The sequence below is a fragment of the Lutjanus erythropterus genome, chromosome 13, assembly GCF_056507025.1.
Source record: "Lutjanus erythropterus isolate fLutEry1 chromosome 13, fLutEry1.hap2, whole genome shotgun sequence".
Classification (NCBI taxonomy): domain Eukaryota; kingdom Metazoa; phylum Chordata; class Actinopteri; order Lutjaniformes; family Lutjanidae; genus Lutjanus; species Lutjanus erythropterus.
The window spans coordinates 16,274,318-16,296,878 of record NC_139329.1 but is presented as its reverse complement, the minus strand read 5'-3'; the positions used below and the strand labels follow the sequence as shown (position 1 = coordinate 16,296,878).

The window sequence follows — 22,561 nt, the reverse complement described above, 5'->3', positions numbered from 1 at the left end:
CTGACTGAAAGATGGTGAATTTGTTGAGAGAAGTTGTACCAATTGAACATTGTGTCTTTTCTCTCTATAATTATCACCAAATTACAGGCTTTCCAGGAGCCTTCCAGTTCAATTTTAGGGAGTTATTAGGGAAGTGGGGCTCTGTAAAATAAAGCATAACCAGCAACTATTGAAATGTAGATTTTAACTAAATTATGGAGAAGTCTGGAATGATTAACAAGAAAATGTCTGAATGCTTGGAAGCGGAACGAAGCTTCCGACCTCATCTGCCTTTCAATGAGGGAGTCATCCTTCTCAACAGTTGTTGACAACGTAGCACCTCTTGCACTGACGCAGTTTTAATCTTCCCTGCTGCTCCTCCATACGTCCCACACTCTGATTTAAACTAATATGACATATGGCAATGCGCATATTCAGAGTGCGCTTGTAAACAGATGCACAGGAGGCTTGTAAATGGGCAATCTGTATTCACAACATTCGTTTTTCACAAGTTGAAATACCCAACACAGTCTGACCAAAAGCCTGTTTTGTAACAATGACTGTGTGCCAGCGCTAATACAAATGAGCCCATTCAATTTAAGTGGCTCCTGCTCAGACTTTGTGTGTTGGCAGAAGCCTCAATGGTCTCACCGATGCAGATCTGCTGGGCATCAAAGGTCTTGCAGCTGTTGTTGGATGGGCGAGGGAAGTCAGACGATGAGGGGTTGACAACGCTGGGTCCAGTGCCCCACAGGATGAGGGTGAACTGATTCAGCACACCTGAGAGAGAAGGACAGAGAGAGACCGAGAGAGGAGGGGTTATGAAGACATGGAAGAGAATATCAATGTAACACTTCAGAGAGGGAACAGTGTGAACTGGCTGAGGAGAGGATATGGGGGTGGAAGGAAAGCGAAGAAGTGATGAGAGTGGACCAAACAAAACACTGGAGGAGGATCAACAGCAGCAGAGGATACAGACGCGTTGCTATCTCATTTCCCGGGCTGCTCACAGTAAACAAAGCCACAGGAAAGCTCTAGGACTTAGCAAGTTAACTGTTCTGGACAATATGCTGCCGTCTGCCTTTTTTCAAAGAAAACCCAGCCAGATAGTTGCGACAAAAAAAACATTTTCAAGATACTAAAGTTGATAATCAAAAGGTTGTTCACAACTTTCTTGCACAACAATTTTTCTCTGCTCAGCGGCTGGAAGGTTTTAATCCGGATGTGTTTCTGAGCTGCACCCGCTGGTACCCAAAGACAGGAATCATTAGAGAGGGACAGAAGAGGAGAGGAACTGAGGAGAGGCTATTTAGAGAAGCATGAAAAATATGCAAGAGGACTTGAGTTGATGAGGGGGCAGTTAATGATGGCATGACTGTGGGTTTGATATGATGTGACCAGTCTGAACAATTAATGGTGATGAGTGGGGTTACCATAGTCACGACCATTAGCTGCCATGTTCTCTATTTCCAGGGTCCATTCTCCTTGAGGATCCTCGTCCCACGAGTGGGTGGTCATAAAGGCCCAGTCGTTGAATCCCTCTGAGGAGAAGTCATTGGGCCTGATAGAAAAGAGGGGAGAGAAAGGTGTATGTGTTATTTTTTTGTCTTAATTTATTAATTCTTTAAATTTATTTTTATGCCTCAGTGCTGGTGACAGCTGTGGTCAGGTGCATTGTATTTTTAATTTGTCCATCTGTCCCATCCTAGTGAACACCTCGTGGGAATTTCTTCAAATTTGCCACAAATGTCCACTTGGATTCAGGGATGATCTGATTACATTTTGGTGACCTCAGTAAACACATTTTTGACCATAACTTAAGAATTCAAATACTAATTATGACAAAATTAAACACAAATATCTAATAGGATAAAAATAATGAGGTCATAACATTTTATATCTAAAAGGTCAAAGGTCTTTACTGTGATTTCATAATTTTCAACTCTCTATCAGTCCTGCTCTGTATACTTGTCATTTTTTAAAATATATCTTATTTTGTTTTGGAAAAACCCTGAAAAACCCTTTATTAATTTTTTATTTTAGTGGTGCAAGAACAAAACAGTGGCAATTTTACAGATACAACAATGAACAAAAACAGGGTCAAAATACACAAGGACAAAGAAAGTTAAGCAAGAAAAAAAGAAATAACAAAAAAATAGAACTAACAAACAAACAGAAAAAACCCATACCAACAAAAAACAAGTGGTGTGACAGTTCGACATGGTACATATATAAACCAAAACAAACAAGGATGAAATAGTAATTACAAGCATTTACTGTGATTTAAATGAGTATTTTAGAAAGTTCTGTAATAATAATAATAATAATAATAACAATACTACTACTACTACTACTACTACTAATAATAATAATAATAAGAATTTAAAAAGAGTAATAAATAGGTGATGAATAAACATGAATACATGAGTAAATAAATGGTCTGTAACTGATATTTAGAGGTGTCAACCTTTGTAGTTGGAGGGTCCTGGCAGAGCTTGAGGGCTGTTTATTCCATAGTTGAAGAATGAGGGGGTTATGGGCACTAGAGTGTTATTTTTTCTGTGCTAGAAAGCAGAAAGTGTGTTTTTTCCAGAGAGTATACTTGTGGGAGTATCTGTGCATGAGTAAAATTGATACACACACACATGCACACTGTTTTTGTGTGTGTGTGTGTGTGTGACAGAGACACGGACAAAGAGAGATTTATATTATGGTGTGTATGGTGGTGTGTTTTACTGTGTACCTGGGGAACAGCAGGGTGGAACGTGTGCCCAGTGGGCTGATGAGATGAATGGCCAATTTTCCTCTCTGGTTGTGGGAGAGAGTGAGGCGAGCCTGAACGTGTTCCAGAGAGCTGACATACTCCGGTCGTCCCCAGCAGGCATCCACGCTCTTGCTGAACACTAGCTTGTTCCCGATGTCTCTGCAGGTTTGACAAGTGGAGGGGAGAGTGGTTAATGTTGTGTGGCTGCAGAAAATGGACACAGACAATAGCACCGTGCTGCAAATCTACGCAAGTGTCCCAGCTCCGAGCAGAATGCGGTGACATCTATCAGGCTGAGCTGGATGACAGAACAGCAAGTGCTCCTAATGAGACTAAAACGCACTGTAGTTTACACACAAACACACACTCCCAAACACACACACACCTTGGTTCTGTGAGCATGGTGTGAACACACTGATGCTGAAGCCCCACTGTGGTCCAGTTCTGTGCCAAAGCCACCATAGCACCTGCATCCAGGAGCCCATAACCGTATGAATGACTCACTGTGGAGAAAAAAACGATGGAGGGATAACAGGAGTGGCAGATTGGTGGGTGGTAGTGGTGAGACAACATCACAGAGGGAGAAATTACAGTCAGTCACAAAGCCACTCTTTACAGTAATACTAATGTGTATTTGTTTCTCAGTCCTGAGCCCACAATGATAAATACAGCTCCTTCAAAAATACTGACTTTTACTGTGTTCAGGAACTTCAAGCGCAACTGAAATTTAGTTATCCTTTTTGTTTTGAAGTTCTAAATAATGTAAACATTAGGGATGTAACAACATATTGAATATCGTGAGTAAAAAAGTGTCTCAATACCATATAAAACTGTGACAATATCTACCATGATTGCTTGATTAAAACTGACTGCTTGTTTTGCAATTGTACATACAGAATTCAAACATTAACTGCCAGACAATTCATGCCATGTTTTGCACATGCTTAGGTCATGGCTGGTTTCATTTCATTTTATTTTATTATGGAAGGAAAGTGGAAACACTTCAAGTTAAAATGAAAAACAAGAAAAGACAAGACATCAGATTTATTATTTAATAAAGTACATTTTTCTAGACATAATTTATCTTGGTTTAAATGTTGCAATAAAGGGTCATGGACTTGGGGTTTTGGTTTCCTTACATCCCTAGTAAATATGTTTTTTTTTTTTATTTATTGTCAGTCATTTTTGTTTTTAAAAGAAAGAAAAAAGGTCTTGGGAGAAATATCAGAAATGCTCCTCTTTGGCTAAGCTGGCTGGAGGGGTGTGTCATGTTTGATGGACAGTAGCTGGCAGGCTGAGCCCTGACAGGAACACTGTCAGATCTTTCATTTTAAAAACGGATATATTATTTAAACAACTTCTTTGGTTTTTTTTGTTCTGTTTTTGTTTCTTGACTTTAGCTAGTACTTGCTTTTTCTTTGTTCTCTTTTGATTCACAGCAAGAAGGTCACGGGATCGAGTCCTGGTTCTGACATGGCCTTTCTGTGTGGACTTTGCATGTTCTCACTGTGCCTGCGTGGGTTTTCCTTCAGATGCTCCAGTTACCTCACCATCAAAAACACATATACTAGGTCAATTTAAGCTGCCCACCAGTCCTGATACCAGGATGGGTTTGCAGAGAATAATTTGACTACATAACTGTTCTCTATGATTGTATGACCACAATAAAGTTGGCTTTTACTTTTTTACCTTTGCCTTCATTGTTATGCACCAAAAAATCAAGGCAAACTGTAGTTGAAAACATCCTTGCAATAAACCTGATTGTGATTCTAAACAAGAGACAAAGTAAACAAACTTGCGTTGTAGCTTACAAGCCATTGGCAGACAGCGTGTTATTAAGAGTGGACCATACCAGAATCTAAACAGACCACATTGATATTAGCAGGCAAGTTTGCATGCTGTTAAATGTGCTGCAGCTGAGAAACTAATCAATTAGTTTATCTAGCCTGGAAAATTATATCGGCAGTGCAGTTCTCCCTGGTGAAAGTTTGTTTGGTTCCCAGGGACATGACGTGTGTTTGTAAGTTAGATGAAAAGGAGGCTTAAGCAGGAAAAATAATGTCAGTTGTTGATCAGAAGCTGTGGCTCTCAAGTTGTGCAGCAGGCTGCTGTCTGGCTGGTAGTCAATGTGACTGTGTGTGTATGTTAGTATGCTGACATTACCAGAGACAGTTTAAAGAGGTGAGCGCACTTTTGAGTCATTTCAGGTATCTGTGTCACAAGGGTTTCCCACAGGAGACTCCAAGCAGGTCCTGAGTTTATTCAGATCAATAAGAGAAGCGATCATGAGTATAGATTATGGCCAGTTCTTTTCCTAAATAGTCACCAAAGTAACTATTGGACCCATTTTTCATGAGCCACATATCATCTGAACATTCGGACGCTAAAATTGTATATTTCAGACAGACAAATCAGGGGAAAATTAACTTTGTTTCTCCCAGTGCCCCTACTAACTGATAATCCCACTAGCAACTGGACTGGAGATGAAAACTAATCAGAAATGATTAAAATATTATAGCCCAATTTTTTGGCTGAAACTGTGGAACACTGTAACACTTTGTCAGATTGTGGACAAACCTGAGAGCGCACAGAGCGAGATGTTGAGAGTGCAAGGAAGTCCCTAAGGATTTGGGAGTGCACTGAGCAGGGAGCTTCAAACTGAGTGAGAGAGGTTATTACTGTGTGCTTATGTGCAGAAGAGTATGCACGCAAATAAATTTACTGTGCACAGAATTGATTTTTGTTTGCTTAAATTAAATTAGTCTCTGCATGATAATGAACTTTCTACCAAATATTATTTATGTGCTCACAAAAAAAATATTTCCATGCTCAAAACGTCCCACTGTCTGCCGAGGATGGAGGGACAAATATAACACCACATAATACCATCTGTGCTTCATCGGCACTAGCCAGTTTCTACCTCTGCGTCCCACTCCATTGGTCTTCCAGTCCACGGCGCTGAGGCGTCCAGGCTGTGACGTTCTCACTACCAGGTGCTGCATGTCCCTCCAGGTCAGGTTCATGCTGCGCAGACACAGGAAGGAAAGCTAAGTAAACAGTATTGACTTTGTGTCATGTAATAGCTGAAGGTACTACTTTCTATGTTATGCACATTATGAGAAAAGCCAGGTTTCGCTGACCTAAACTGTATGACAATAGAGCAGAGGAAATGTGAGGAGCAACGGGATATGGAAAAGGTCAGAAGTCTGTAGACACACCTGAAATGTGATCCCACTGAGTATATACAGTGAGGACAGCCATACATATATGAAATATTATACTGAGACACAGAGGAAGGCCTGGGGGATATGTCAGTCAACCATAATAAAGGTACGGGCTCACATTATGGTTTTAACACCAGCGCAAAACACCAGTATTAAAGGTAGATCATAACCTATTGTTCTGAAAGGTCAGGGAACACAGTAAAACAGTGGATACAATACCGTGGAGGGCTGTGTCTAGACCACTCTGTAATGATAGCTTCTAATGAGGTCTGGGATTGGGGGATGGGGGTCACATTCCACACAGTAGAAGCCCAATAAAAGAGGTTTTTTTTATAGAGATTTATTAAGAGGCACAGCAGAGAGACATTCAGAGGAGAAGCCTTTGAGTCACCAATGAGGAAAACATTGCTCCGTGGGTTAGGATAATCAAACCATGAATCATACTGGTTGCTGAGTGCAACACCACAGTCGACAGAAATAGAAACACAGAATTGCACTGTGGCGCATCACCTCCACATCAGCATTCACATCTCACATCCTCTCATGTGTTATTAATGGACAAGATCCCCCATCCACTCAATGTCACCTCAGCCGAGCGCGAAGGGGAAAATAATAAAATAATAAAACACCAGAAAACCAAAACACTCTGCCTATTAAATGATTCCATCTCTGTGAATTCCAGTGTAGTCCCAGTCTGATAAACCAGCTACCCTGTTATTACTGCTGCCTCTCCCTGACAAATACTGACTCTAGTTTGGTGTTGAAAGTGAGAGATAGTCCGTCGTGTAAACCTTCGCCTGTCAGTCACTGAGCCTCTCTTATGATATCAGAGGTAACAGTGCTAAGATAATCCTGGGACTCTGGGGATGTACACCTGAACTAAAACCAGGCTGAGGTAATACCGAATGTGACACCTGTCAGCTAATTGCTGATGTTGAAATGAAGAGAAATTATGCGTGAGTGGAGAACTGCTGCATGATAAGAGGACTTAAAACACGCAAGATATGACTCAAGATATGAACATAATGTAGAACACATTAGAGCTTCTGACAGAAACTTGGATTCTGACGCCTGGAGTCCTGCGTGAGCGATAATGAGAGGCATTCTCATCTTCTCAAATCTTCACTACCAGCCCTACAGGTATTCTGATGTCTGTGTGGGCTGCAGCTGCTGATTTGTCTTGCTAATTAACTGATTATCAAAAGCTTAATTTGCTGAGGAGAGAATTTCTGGGCTGGGATTTAGGCCAGCGCCGACTCCCAGACACACGCGCGCACTTGCAGACGCGACTGCGTGCGTGCCCGTGCACACACACACACACACACACACACACACACACACACACACACACACACACACACACACACACATTCACCCGACCTCTTAGAAATAAGGGTTCCAAAGGAGTTTTTCCTGAAAGGCTGAGGTTCTACCCAGAACCATTTAATTTTTGAAGAAAGGGTTTGTCAAGGGTTCTTTACTAAAGGTTCCTTCAAGAACCCCTTTTCATCCAAAGAACCCTTTTTTGGAGAGATTGTTGAAACTCATTAATCAAGGGTTCTTTGTACCATAATATAAAAGGGTACTCCATAGAACCCCCCCTGAGTGGGTTCTAAATAAAGCCTTTGCAGTATAAAAAGGGTTCACAGTAGAACCCCCTGTGTGGTATCTAGAACCCCGTGAGTGTGTTCCAGATAAATTTGAAAACTATTAAAATGTAAAAGTGTTTGTGGTGGAACCTTCTGTGTGGGTTCTGGTTAGCACCCTTAAAAGGTGGAAAGATTCTGAATAGAACCCCCAGAGTGAGCTCTGGGTGGAGCCATTTACACCATAGAAGGGTTCTAAGTGGAACCAAAAAGGGTTCTCATATGGGGAAAAGCCAAAAGAGCCACTTTGGTGTACCACAAATGGAGCATGAAGATTAAAATTACTACGAATTAAATTTTTTAAAAAAAGTTAATTTTCTTTTACTATAAAACTGTACTGGTTACAAAAATAACTCTGTGGTTATAGCAGGAGGCGTTGTTGTTCTCACTCACTTGGCCTCCAGAGCCAGAGCGATTATCCCAGCAGCCAGTGGGGCCGATGCGGACGTGCCCGTGTGAGAGTCTGTGCATTTTTGCCTCAGGTCTGTGGTCACCTTGGAGACAGAAGAAGAGAGAGAAACGCGCAGACATACAGAGGAGAAACACAGTTAATATGACACATTGAGTTTCCCCCTTCAGTGTGAGTGAAGTTCATGGTGAGAGAGGTTGAGAGGTAGACCGGGGAGGGCCGGAGACAATGGGAGGTCTGCCTGCAGCCATAGGAGATGAGGAGGAGGAGGTGGGGGAGAGAGTGTGCAGGTAGGTTCAGTCTCAGGTCTGTGGATCCCTGCCAAAGGGTCACAGTCGGGGCAGTGAATGTCAGCCAAATCAGTGCAGCCAGGTCGTGCGGTGGTGGTGAGACAAAGTGTGTTAGCACTCCAGGTATACCTCCGCTCTCTGTCTGTGCCACTGCCAGAAAGCTAATGAGGCCTGTCTGGGTCATGATGGGATACGTCAGAAATGACAAGAAGCCAGAGGGCAAGGCGAGCTGTGAAGGTTAGGGACACATTCTTGGTTTGCAACTTTTGGACTGACAGATTGTGGCACTAATGACCATTATCTGCAGAAAGATGTGTCAGAAGGGTAAACAAAGGGATGCAGGTGTCTGCAGGGACCAACTGTTAGATCTCAGACATGGACAAAATAACACAGAGACGTCGTCATATTTCATTAGTTGTTTTTTGCTTTTACAGACTGATTTAATGCTAAACAATGTATTGATTTATCATTTAACAAGTGTTATCAGTTAAGTAATTTATCAACAAAAAAAAATCAAATGTTTGCTGGTTTCAGCTATTTTCTTCTTTTCTGTCAGTCTAAATGTATGTAATGTCATTTTGGACTGTTGGTTTGACAAAACAAACAATCTGACAACATCACCTGGGAATATTTTTACTATATTCTGACATTTTAGAATAAGACTAAGTACATTCAGTAAAGAACAGGTCCATTATTTTATTTTTTGAGGTTTTCACATCATTCTTTAGCTTCTCAGTAGTGTTCCTAATGGCAGATTTATGGTTGTTTTATGTTATTCTATGTCCCTGAGGCAAGTCTTTCTTCAGCCGACAAGCAGCTTGAAGGAGGCATGTGGCCTTTCTCAGTGTTTGTCAGCTTTGCTCACTGTATGTTACACATCAGTCACTCTGATTTTGACAGTTTTTGATGTGAGACAGATAAAATTAACGTGTGTTTGCACTCCAAATGGGTTCATTGTGGATATACCTGCATCAACTTTGGGCTGACTGATAAAGCAGGTACAAGATATGAGATGTACGGTTATTTTTGCAATGCTGACATTTATAGTGCGCTCAAGATTTGAAGTGTAAACAAACTGCACAAAATCTGAGATGTTCAAAGTGTGAGTGTGTGTGTACAGTATGAACACCCACTATCTGTTTCTCCCCCGGGTTTCCAGAGCTGAAGGTGGTAGCGAGGGTGGAAGAGCAGGGCTCGCTGTACCACGGCACGTTGCCGGACTGCGTGGTGCTGCTGATGGACAGGGTGTAGATGCTATTGGTGTAGCCGTCACAGTTACAGCTGTCCTGCTCCCGCCCGCCATTCCCCGAGGCCCACACAAAGATGGAGCCCAGTTTGCCTCGTCCCTGTAATATAGAAACAAATATATCCTCATATAGATGCAATCCACAAACACACAGAGAATAGGTTAAAGGAATAGTTTGGATTATTTAAGTGGGGTTGTATGAGACAATTACTGATAATCAGACCTGTTAAAAAACTTTATCAGTTGTAATGTACGCTATATTTAGAATACTTTCACCACTTTAGCTTGCCATAAGACAGCCTTTTCTGCCAGAAAAAAATGCTGTTATATAATCCAAATATCATTCTCTCCAAACCAACCAGACTCTATGGGCAAAATTTCTAATTTTATCCTGCAGAACACTGTAGATTCTGGTCTACCGCTGCCTCAACGTGTTAGTCAGTGGAGGACAGGATAGTTTAGATTTACCAAAGTCACAATAACACAAACAAAGAGATCGAGGCAGCGGTAGACCAGCAACTCCTGTGTTCTGCAAGGTCAAAGGATGTCTGATGGCAAAGTAAAGCGGTGAAAACATTATAGTCCTACACTTAAACTGATACTGAGTTTTTTAGGTGGGTCTTTTTTGGTGGCTAAAATTCAGGGTTCCAAATCAAGGTTCATTTTCAAACTTTTCCAGGACCTTACAGCTTTGTGAAGTATACTTTAGTGTGAATACAGACCGTGAAAGCGGGGCCTCACGATCCTTCTGACTTTTTTAGATCCCTGTGGTAACTTTTCTGACACCTCCTGCTTAAAACTGGCTTGTGGTGGCCAAGCGTTCATGAATAAAGTATATATTTATTCACAAAATGGTTATTTCTCTTCTTAATCACAATAAATGAGATTTTATTGTGCTATAATCAACCAAGATTATGTTCTAAAGGAAGGATGACAAATTAAAAGAAGACAAATTTTTCAAAATGTCTCACCTGTTTCAAAGTAGACTTCGCATCCTATACAACATGACTGACCAACTTATTTTATTTCACAATTTAATAATTTATCATGAAATGAATACAGTTTCAAGCACCTCAGTTAATATCAAAGCACTTTTTAAACCTTGACAACACTACAATAAAATTCAAGTGTTTTCAAGAATTTCTAGCAGCTGTACAAAGCCTGAAATACATTTTGCTCTTAACTCAGTCTATAGCAGTTTATTGCTTAAGTTCAGACACTGGGACTTCTCTCTGCTTCTCCAAAGTGGGGGTGTGCTGACCACCATGTACTGTAGGTAATACACTGACAATGTACAACTGCCTTATATAACCCCACTTCAAATAATTCAAACCGCCCCTTTAAGAGAAAGACACTAATAAGAGCTGGTTGAAGTGTGAAAAATTGCCTTTGACAAAGGCGTTTGTCTCACTGCTTAAATGCCTTGTCACTTATGTACTTTCGTTCAAAAACAGTGAACCGCTGTAGGCACAACCGTTATTAATACATCATAATGTCAGGCAACTTATTGCGGCAGAACATCGGATAACAAACAGAGGAAATGTAATTACAACATCTACTCAGGCTGAATATAGTTTAGGGGCTTGATAAATAACAATATGATGTCTGGCAGTGAGATTATACAGTATGCTCCTAAAATACACACACAGTGAGATGTGCATTTAGTCCAGTTGGGTCTGGACTGCCGAGAGTAAGCTAGAAATCCTGGGTTGGTTTATGACTAAGATTAAAATTTCCTTTTTTTTTTCAAGTAACAAACCAAGACAATCATTATGATTAGATTGTTCATTTTGTTCCAGAATACACAAAATCTTTATATATACAGTATTTGTCTCCAGTCAATTAGGCTGGAACTCTTTACCAGCTGGAATGCTCCAGTTTCAATCACGATTTTTAGACAATTTTTGCATATTTTCTCAGTTTTAGCCTCCTTGCACTGGTAACCCACAGCCTTCAAAATCGATTTTTAAGATTTACTGCTTATTTCTGAGGCACAGCTTGGTCTGGCCCTTTCCTACACTGCTGACCTTCTTTTTCTCAACACATAGCTGATGGTAGCCTGAGGTCTGCTGACCAGTTGTTGCTGACTGTCCCCACGGGCCAGGCTGGAGAGAGAGGGCAGCCAAGCATCTGCAGTCAGGGTTCTGCAGCTCTGAAAGCCTCTGGGTAGAGGACAACCTCAGTGTCCTTTTGCTAAAGTCTTACAGACATGTATTTTAAATAGTCTCTTAATTAGTTTAACTTTTGCTGTCATGTTTTGTTATGCTGTTCTTGTTGTAAAACTACATATTTAGCAAGCATGTTTTTCTTCGTTGGAGCTTGTTATCTCTCTGTCTTTATGTGGAGGCAAATTATTATATTTATTCTTCTGTGAAGCACTTTTTTTGAAAACTGCCAAATAAACAAATGTTATTTTCATAATTTACTCACAACTCGCATTTCTATTCAGTGTGAATCACACACTGCCATTCAAAAGTTAATTAAACAATTAAAAGCAAAATCTTCCATCAAAGTGTGAAAGCAGCAACTAAGACACAGTGACATTCAGAATAAAACTGAAGGAAACTTTTCTTCTTCCACCTACAGTTTGAACCAAGTGGGCAGATAAAATATTCATTTTAGAGAACAAAACAAGAGGCTAAGAAATACATATGATGAAGGAAACAGATAAAAGTAAGTGGAGAGACTTATTTTACAGTACATCCCACCTACAGAAAGCAGAAACAATGAAACAGGCAAGAAATTAATAAGGTGAGAGAAAATAGATCTATATGATTCCTTCTTTTACCCTCTTGTTCACCCACAGATATACAAAACTACAAAAAATAAAAAAACAGAAACATAAGTTGTCAGTCAGAGTGTTTGATGGGAAAAAGCTGCAGGAATGTTTTGCTACTCGTGCTGTTACAGATTGTGATTGTCTGTCTGTTCTGCTCTCTGCCTGCTTGAGTCTGGCCTGCCTGTTAAAGAAATAAAAGTCCTGTCACATCATCCGTTTCAGTATTTCAGCTTCACAGTCCCGACAAATATAGAGATACTGGAATCTATGCTTCCTTATCACTGTTGTTGCAACACAGTTTTCTCTGTCACAGTTAATCAAATATTAAGTGTACAAAGGGACCTCAATGTGACCTAAACAGAGACCTGAAATTGGTTTGTTTTAAATGATTATCAATTTAATTTTCTTAATGGATTCTCACATCTCCATGTCACAGATGACCTCCGTTCAGAAGCAGGGGAAAATTATCCTACCACTGTATGTGCACTCTTAGAAATAAAAGTGCTAACTAGAACCATATGGGGTTCTTCAGCTTGTCCCAATAGGAGAACCCTTTTTGGTTCCTGAACATTTTACAAACATTGAACTCGAAACCCTTTCAGAGGGTTCTACCTAGAATTCAAGATCAGGGGTTATATCTGGGACCATCTGTGAAAGCTTCCACCCAGAACCCTTTATGGGAGGTTCTTCAGAGAACCTTTCTATAGTGTAATGATTCCACTTAGAACCCTCTCTGGGCCCTTTTCCACCAGCATGGAACCAGAACCATTCTGTTTCAAACACCTAATTTTAAGCTGTTCTGAGCGTTTCCAACAAAAATGAACTGGTTTGAAACCTGAAAAGTTTTTTTGTGTCATATTCTACAGGTTGCTGTGTATTGCTGCGTATTCTATTCAGAACCTTTCCACCTTCTAAGGGTGCTAACAAGAACCCTCTCACATTGTCAACTCAGGGGCTTCTACCAAGGATCCTTTTATATTCCAAGGTTTTCATTTGAAACCATTTCAGAGGGTTCTACCTAGAACTCAACATAAAACGTTCTATCTGGAATCATCTGTGAGATTTTCAGAATCCCCTGAGAGGTTTTACAGAGAACCTTTCTATAGCGCAATGGTTTCACTTAGAAGCTTAGAACCCTCTGTGGGGGTTCTCGCCAGAACCTTTTCACTTTGTAAGGGTGTTAAAAAGAACCCACCAAAAACTCTTTTATATTCTAAGGGGTCTCATATAGAACCAACCCAGGGGGAACTAAAGTATGTTTTATAAGGGTTTCACCTATAGGCACCATCTACGGGGGGCACTGGGTTTTATGCCCCTTCAAAGTTTAAGTTGGGAGTGAAGCGACCCCCCAATCTTGAGGCAAAGCAGGAAAAAAATGCAGCTGTGAAATTGCCATAGACGAATAAATTTTCATGCCATTTGAAAGGATCACAAATAAAGTCATAAGATAAGCTATATTGTTAAAATTTAATTTTCATGTGGGGCAGAGTGTGTTTTGTTGCTCTTATGTGTTACCAGCCGAGAGCTTTCATTAATTGGTTAACAAGCACAAAGCGCCATGAATTCAAACAAGTGATCATTAAAGCACTTCATACAGCAACTTGTGACTCTACCATCCAAATTAGACACACAACAAGATGTGTGCCACCAGCCTTGCGTGGAAATACTTCAAAATACAATAAAAATGCTAATTGTGCGCTGTTCTTCAGAGATAAATTGTGCTGGACTGAGGGTTGCTGCAACATTTGGAATCTCAAACAAAAGTTAAAGCCCAAAGTGTGGAAGAATACTGGATTTGTACTTCATCCAAAATTCTGGTGGGTGAAATACTGCAGCATCTGATGGGTTTACCTTCAGCAGTTGACTGTGGCAAAAAGCGCCACTAACTGAAGACAGATGGCTCAAGACAAAGCGTTCTTCAAAAGCAAACTGGTTCTGGGTAGAACCTACAGGTACAATCCTTTCGGAACCCTTATTTCTAAGAGTGTATGATACCTCTATTTCTATTTTCTCATCATTTCTGTATGCTTAATATTTTTCTACACTTGGGAGCATCTGTAATGTGACTAATTTCACCCCGGGGATCAATAAAGCGTTGTTGATTCTGATTCTGATAGTGATACTGTGTGAAACGTACTGTATCCTAACATTAAGAGTCTTGAAGCTACAGCAAATACTCCTAAACCTTCCAGCCCAATTTACGACCTGATTCTGCCTTTGCTGCAGGTTACGGAGGCCACAAGATAACACTTTCAGTGCCAGAGGTTATCTCACTGCCAGGAGAACACACGCTGATCCAGAAAGGTCCTGTTGTGCTGCTGTCAGGCAATTTTTCCTCACTAACACACCGTGATATGTGGAGCAGCATTTCACATTTCGGGACGTGACACATGAATCACTCTTTTGCAAAGAAAATTTGCAGTTTCATTCATTTATACGCTAATTACTGTGGTCTTTGAATCTAACTATTGTTCTGCATCAGGGCTGGCTGCTCCATTTCTATTTTCTCCCATCTCACATTTATCATTTAGCTGCTCCACTAACGCCTTTTGATGTAGCATGCTGACACATGAGAAATGATGACATTAGCCTTAGATATTGTGTCATACTCTTTAATGTCTTACTCTATCCAACCTTAAAGAACTAGTCAGAGGACAATTACCAAACTCACCTTGAGTTTATCCTTTTCTACGGTGCATCTCTGAGACATACCCTCCGCTCAGTATTTATATAGTATGACTGTATATTTGGAAAAATGTTCAGATCTCTGATTTCCTTGCTGTCAGAAACTGAACCATATGGTGCTTAAAAGGAACAGTTCAATGTTTTGGGAAATAGGCTTATAGGACTCATCTCCTTGCCGAGAGTTAGATGAGAGGACTCATACCACCCTCATGTATAAAGCTACAGCCAGAAGATGGTTATCTTAGCTTAGCATGAAGACTGGAAGCAGAGGAACAGCTAGCATGACTCTCTCCAAAAGTCATTAAATCCATCTGCCACCAACTCTAAAGCTCATTAAATCTGTTTTCTCACAGAGTTGTATTTCCCTCTACCTAATCAGTATAAGTTCCATACCCTACTCTACGCTACTCTACCTGGCCCTACCCTTCACTAAACCTACTCTGCCCTACCCTTACCTACCATACCCTACACTAAACTTAGCCTATGCGACCATACCCTACCCTAATCTACTCTACACTAAACCTACTCTATCCTAACATAGGCCACCCTAACCTACTCTGCTCAGCCTACACTACACTTAGACTACCTTAATCTACTTTACCCTACCCTAACCCACTCTACCCAACCATACCCTATTCTACCCTACCTTTCCCTACCAACTCATGAAATGGGGCCATATGAAGAGCATGTGAATGCATTTTAAGTTACCTGCACGCTGGCTTCAGTGTCATTTACATGCAGACATGGAGTGGATCTCAGCAAGAAAAGGACAAACTCATGTCAAACCTTTAAAGAGTTGATGTGAGTTTAATAGTGATGCTAGAAGTGAGAAATGGGGTAGATGTTAGTCGATTAAAAGTCCAAGCTCATGCTCTGACTGACCTTGGTGATTCCCTCGAGAAAGGCCTCCATTGCCAGCTTGGCAGGGCCGTCCAGTGACTTGCCATCGTCCTCGGGGCCCCAGCTGGCACTATAAATGTGGATGTGCTGAGGGTTGAGGCTAAGAGAGTGTGCCTCCACCACGTCTGTCACCTCCCCATCCAACATACGAACTCCTGTGAAAAATGATCACAAGATTAGGTTACCAAACTAAAGATGTGAAAAGTGGTGAGGAAAGAGTGACAGACTGGCAGATGGAAAAGAGATAGTGAGAATTTTAGTTTCAGATGGTGGAGAGGTGACAAAACCTGAGGGAAGAAAACCCAGACTGAGATGACAAGAAGAGAAAAGCTGTCATAGTAAGACTGAAAGAAATGTTGGACGGCAAATTCCCATTTTATCTTCTGCCACAAACAAAACAAACAAAACATAAAAACGGGCGAAACAAAAGACTTCATAAGAGAAGCCAAAGACTTCACAGAGTTCCAGTTTAATGAGTGCGCGTACAAAGCTTCAGCCACAGATGCTGCTCCAACAGATACTACACCACTTTACGGTCACATAAACAAAAACCCCAGCTGGTTATTAAACCAAGAAAGGCCTCTCCCTGACCCTGACAAACTCACAAAAAGGGACAAGTAGACAAATCTAACAGACTCCAGAAGTAACAAAACCACACATACACACACACAGATATAGATGAGCAGAGAGTTTACAGAGCCTTCAACAGTCTGGCGTGTCCACAGGGTAGCACCAAATGTCACCTTTCATCATACCTGAACACAACCCTGTCTGGGCCTTTGAAGTGAGCAGCCTCAGATCACTCCTCTAAACATTAATGGCTGTAGAGAGGCATGAAATGAACCACCCTCAAATAGGGTCCATTACTGGGAGAGAGGACCCCCGGACCTCAGAGGCAACAGTACGACTGACGACGTCCACATTAAGACTTCAATAATCTATTCTAGACAACCTGCCTGGCCCCGGAGGCATAAACACGTGCCAGTAGGGACGGAGCCAAAGCAGTAATTACTCTGTTGGCGTGGGGATTCGGCGTAACGCGAGTTTGAATACTGAGCAGCCTGAAAAAAATAAATGAACTTAACTTGGCTAAACATGTGACATAAAGCACAATGTTTGCTCGCTGATCATTATGCACAGGCTGTACTGCAGCAGTAATGATAATAACTGTCTGTAACAATTCTCATCAACTTCCTGCAGCTCGACAATACCTTATTAAGACACCGCTGTGCGAGTTCCCTGCAGCTCCTGTGAGTCAGAGGTAGCAGGTAGGGAGGCAGCTATGCATGTGTGTGTGTTGGGAAAACAGGTACAGTAGGACGGAAACACCAAGAGAGCCAAGTAGGGTCAATTAACCAGTTTTAAACACTAATCACTAATCATAGCTCAGTGAGGATACACACATTTTATGCAACTGTGACTGCACTTGTGCACACATACACTCTCTATTGGTATTTGGGAGCAAATCACAGCTGTTTATAAACAATCCGCTGACCCCCGTGATGTGAACAGATTCACAGAGGAGTAATTCATGAGAGCGGGGCCAATGCACGGATCCGTCGGGAGATGAATAGTAATGAAGACAAAGAAGGAGAGTTATGAGTAACATCTGTGAACGGGACTGCTCGGGGCTCCGCTGAGTCTTGTTGGCTGCAATCGTGTCACTGACAGATTGTTTGGTGACAGAAAGTTACTGAAAGCCTCCTTGGAATACTTTATCAAATGCGACACATTTTCAGGAGGAAAAATAATAAAACATCCTTTCAGACTTAATTTGTGAACCCAGGTTTAATTTAAACAAAATATCTTCTTTTGTAAAGGAGAAACATATATTTACAGTGCTAAATCATAAAATGACCATATGTTATCAGAGATCAAGGAAACATTATAAGTTCTAATTTTTGAAAATGGGGTCAAAATACATTAATCTGATCGTATATTCCAAAAAACAAGGGTAACATCAAAGCACTGAATTTATATTCCCTTTATAACGTTTTACAATATGAACCGATAAATGATTTCTGTATGTTCTGATCTCCTTGCAAAGAGCAAGAGAGGAGAAGCTCAGATGAACTATAAATTTTCAAGCTACAGGATCCTGATCCAGAGATACTGAGTGAGAGACACTCACTTGCACTTTAATAAGTTCATATACAAAGAAAGTTTCAGAAAGTTACTACAATAACTGGACTCTCTCTCTTACCGACACTATGTCCTCCTGCCTGACAAACACGCGCACGCACGCACGCACGCACGCACGCATGCACACACACACACACACACACACACACACACACACACACACACACACACACACACACACACACGATTATAAAGACTGTCTAAAGACAGCTCAGTCTGATTTTTAGGACCACCTTACACCAAACAATCGCAACGACAGGAACATGCCTCACCTCCTGTAAGACTCCCATGATTTTACTCTGATATTGGAAATTTGTCTGTGACAGTGAGACTGCTTCATGAGTCTTTAGGTGTAGGGCCGGCACAAACCATAATGTTTTTCCTGCAGCCTGTGGGCCTGAGATTTTGAGTCTGGGAAACAACTTGCTTCAACCATAGACTATGCATTAAATAGGGATTTGTTCTGTTTCATATATATATCGTTTATAGCTCCAACATTTGGACTGCAGCATTCATTAGTGAACACTAGGGTGTTACATATTGCTCCTTTAATACATATCTGGATATGCTGACAGCTTCATTACTGTCTGGACAAGAAGCCGGTCTAAGAGTTTTATTCTGACAAGCTTTTTAGGCAGATGATTTACATAGGGGTCTGAGAAGATGTCCACTGTTTTGTGAAGCCAGTCTTCTTGGCATCAACATAAACTTAACTTAGGTTGTTCTCTCATCACAAAGGACTCACTAAAACACTTAAAAAATTGAACGTGCTTTTTATCTAATTGGTGGAACAAAGAATGGAGTCAGGCCAAATAAAGATGGGGTGAGTTTTGTACTGATTGGAAAACAAAAAAATCAGATTCAGATATGAGGATCATGAGACTGACTCTTTTATTTGCTTTTACAAACAGGCGGCAGGTCTAACAAAGCTGTTATCTATTCGTTTCTAGAGGAATAAAAAACCTACAGAAAGTGATCAAAAGCTATTCTTCTCAGTGGCAATAGATCAAGGACTGTTCACTGCCCGCTCTTGCCTATCTGTGCAGCGCGCTGTCACTTGTGCATCTGAACAAAAGGGAAGCAATGGGTCGGTAAAAGATAGTCAATGGTCCAGAAAAAATACATTATGGATATCAGCTTTAAAATCTATCACTGAGTCTATAATAAAATATGAAGACACAGCTAAAGCTGTGATTCTGATTCAGGTCCCAGATTAAAGGGAACCTAGCTGAAAGAAATCCACTGCTCAGTTAATTACTTTAAGTGTGAATATCATTGTACATATTATTTCTAATTAAAATAATATGAAAACTCATTTAAATTCATATTATTTCTAATTAAACACTGCTCCCAATTAAAAAAAATCCCAATGGTATGTTTCACTCACCTCCAATTTTAGCATTATAGGCCACACCTACACCGCACACGCCGTTGTTGGCTGCAGCTGCAACTTCTCCTGCACATCGAGTTCCATGTCTGAGAAGAGAACACAGTCACAAAGGAGAGTTATAAAACAACAGGAAGATTACAAAGAAACAAGACATCAAGCAGGGGCATTGCCATAACTCAGCTAAATACTGACAGCAAAAAAGCAGCAAATTATTTGTAGCTCCTTGAACTGAACTCTGCTTTTAAACAATACTGTAGCTGAAGTGTTGCTAAAAATACATCACTGTCAAAAGAGAAGAAAAGAAAAAAAAAACTCCAAACCCCAGTGGCCCTTTTGTAACTGCAGCAGACTCATGTTAGAGTTGTAACAGTAAGTGCCAGAAAGCATGATACGTCTTATGAACTGAAGGCATATCAGGCTGTGTTGTTGTAAGTAAGTCTTGAATTGAGTTTTAGAATTCAAGACTTATAACAGCAGAGAGAGAGAAGCACGACCTTAACGCTGAACATGATGTGCAATTCGAGGCACCACAGGCACAACAGTTTTACAATGAGGTAATATAAGACGCACAATAAACAATAAGCACTGCTCTGAACCTGTACACTTTCAAAGAGTCACGTGGAGCATTAAGAGTGTGTCGAGCAAAGCAATTTAATGATTAGATAACAGAAATGTTCATGTTGAAAGGCCTTGAAAACACATTTTCTAAATCAGCTTCTTACACTGAGTGACAGGCTTCTACAACAACACTATTTTCTACCAAAGTCTGAACAGTTTTGGTTGATTTCCAGATCTGTGTTTTTGTCGTACATTTGTAGTTATATAGTTACTGTATATAGTTTTACACCTACAGTTGGAAAAAGGGTGATATTGCGTATTTTCATGCACCAATCGGGGTTTAGTAACATTTGGATCAAAATCTGGTGACAGTTGTGGGGTTGTTTGCTTCTGCTGCCAGCACTGCCAATCAAATCTGATCAAACACACCCACACAGTCACAGATTTTATGAGGTTTTGAGTGTTAGATTCTTAATATATAATGATTAAGGAATTTAGCTTTAATTGTTGCTTATTTTATCAAGAATATCCCAGTTTATAGAGTAATATATAAAGGTCCAGTGTGTAAGATTTAGGGTGATTCATTTGCAGAACATGAAAGAAATTTAATATAAAATATTCATATGCATGTCTTCATTAGTGTATTGCCTGAAAATAAGACTTATTGTGTTTTCGTTACTTTAGAATGAGCCATTTATATTAGTGCATGATGTATTTGGGCTGTGGATTGATGGTAATGGGATGAGATGGGACAGGAGTTTTTTTTTTTGCTTTGGAATGGGATTGGGATGAGACATAAGAATTTTTGTGGGAGTGGGATGGGACAGGAGACAAAATCTCCTCCTGGACCCCAACAATAGATGCACATTAGACCATGGAGTCCCAGTATGAGATCTGATAACATTCTGTGTTAAGGAATCCCCTCTGATCATTTTTTTTTTTAAGTTTGAAGAAAATAACATTTTTATAGTCAATTAACAATCAAACTAGTATCACTAGAAATTACAAGTAATGTAAACAGCCAGCTCTATTTCTTCCCTTGCTATTTCAACTTTCAAAAAACATGATAAAACCTAGAGTATTCTATTCATCCTTTTGCTGGGGACCCCCCTACAACTCACACGAGGACCCCCGTTGGCCCCTGAACCACAGTTTAAAAATCAATGCAATGGTGAGCAGAGTCAATATACAGTATTTGCACAATCATCTTCTGTTTACAGCTGCTTCAGAGAGTCGCTCTTTTCACCTCTTCTCAGTTTATGGGAGAAAATATTGGAAATCTTTCCTGTTCTGACATCTGTTGTGCATGCTGCAGGGTTACCGGATGCACCCTCTTCCAATCAAAAATAACAGCGAAAACCTGAGGACAAATACAAAGACCTGTCGAAAACTAACTTTACCTTGACACTTACTGGCCACAGGCCATCCAAATGAGATATGAGGTGTTACTGACGTGCATGAATTATTCACTGAGTCCCTCATTAATATCTTCAACCAGCTTAGAGATTCAGAGAACAGACAGGTTCCCCATAGAGTGATGTCTTGTATCAAAAACACAAACACTTCACAGACAAGAAACCACTCCAACCCCACAAAATGTGCTTTATCAACAACAGATCCGGTCTTACAAAAGACAATGCAAAGTCTAAATTGAAACCTTTACAGCTTTGCATCATCCTAGGCAAAACTGTAATCATTAGTGAAATGGATTTCATTCGTTTCATTGACATCTGGGGTTGAATGATCAGACTGTGAATGGATGGAGCAGAATTTAACGCAGGTCTTTAAGATTGTCTCCTGATTACAGTGCAGATATCTGATTGGGAGGTGTCACACTTTCACACCCGTCTCTGGGACGAGCTGTGTGAACGTTATCGGGAACAAAGCTAATTACATCCACAGTATTGTTTTGAAAGAGCCAAAAATTACTTCCTTTTTGATCTCCCAACCTCCCTGATGATGAGGCAGAGGACAAAGTCATTTCACAGGGTCAGAGCACGGCTACGCCTCCAGCTGGGATCCTGATTAGACTCTGTGTAGCTCTGTGATATATTAGCCACCCGCTAATTCTCACTCTAAAACATTTTAGGAGAGGATCACTCCTGTCTTCCTCCTAATTCTTCTGTCTTTCTCGCTTCCTTTTTTTTTTTTTACAATCTCAGGATTTACAATGTCAAATAACGAAACAGGAAACCAAAAAAAGGATGGGGTAGAAAAAACAATGTTGCAGTAGACTCTTGCTTCTGAACAAATCATTTATTACATGACCCAGGCTGTCAACAACTACAAGTGTTAAAGTGATTTTTAAACAAGTAATCAACTGGCCTGACAGGGCTTATTTTTCACTGATGAATCTGCCCTTACTACACAAAGACCTTGACACAACATATGGCAGGGTGTAATACATCACAAATGCAGTTGAAGTGTTATCATTGCTATCAAGAGGTTAAACTACATTGTTTTACTGCTAACTAGCTTATTTCATATTGTACAAATGGCAGCGGTTGATGGAAAGTTGACGGCTCCCTCAAGAACAATTTTTGTACTCA

The 22,561-nt window shown here is 40.5% G+C and overlaps 1 protein-coding gene across 2 annotated transcripts in view; it reads right to left on the bottom strand.

Moving 5' to 3' along the window:
• Window positions 1–22,561, bottom strand: part of furinb (furin (paired basic amino acid cleaving enzyme) b) — a 102,844-nt gene that overhangs the window by 2,177 nt on the left and 78,106 nt on the right. For both annotated transcript variants that reach the window (XM_084733566.1, XM_084733567.1), the window contains exons 7-15: window positions 19,452–19,540; window positions 15,905–16,077; window positions 9,446–9,658; window positions 8,007–8,107; window positions 5,664–5,767; window positions 3,129–3,246; window positions 2,723–2,902; window positions 1,413–1,540; window positions 631–759 (exon numbers count right to left, since the gene is read on the bottom strand). In XM_084733566.1, the coding sequence (XP_084589692.1) occupies window positions 631–759; window positions 1,413–1,540; window positions 2,723–2,902; window positions 3,129–3,246; window positions 5,664–5,767; window positions 8,007–8,107; window positions 9,446–9,658; window positions 15,905–16,077; window positions 19,452–19,540 (1,235 nt within the window). The remainder of the gene's footprint in view (window positions 1–630; window positions 760–1,412; window positions 1,541–2,722; window positions 2,903–3,128; window positions 3,247–5,663; window positions 5,768–8,006; window positions 8,108–9,445; window positions 9,659–15,904; window positions 16,078–19,451; window positions 19,541–22,561) is intronic.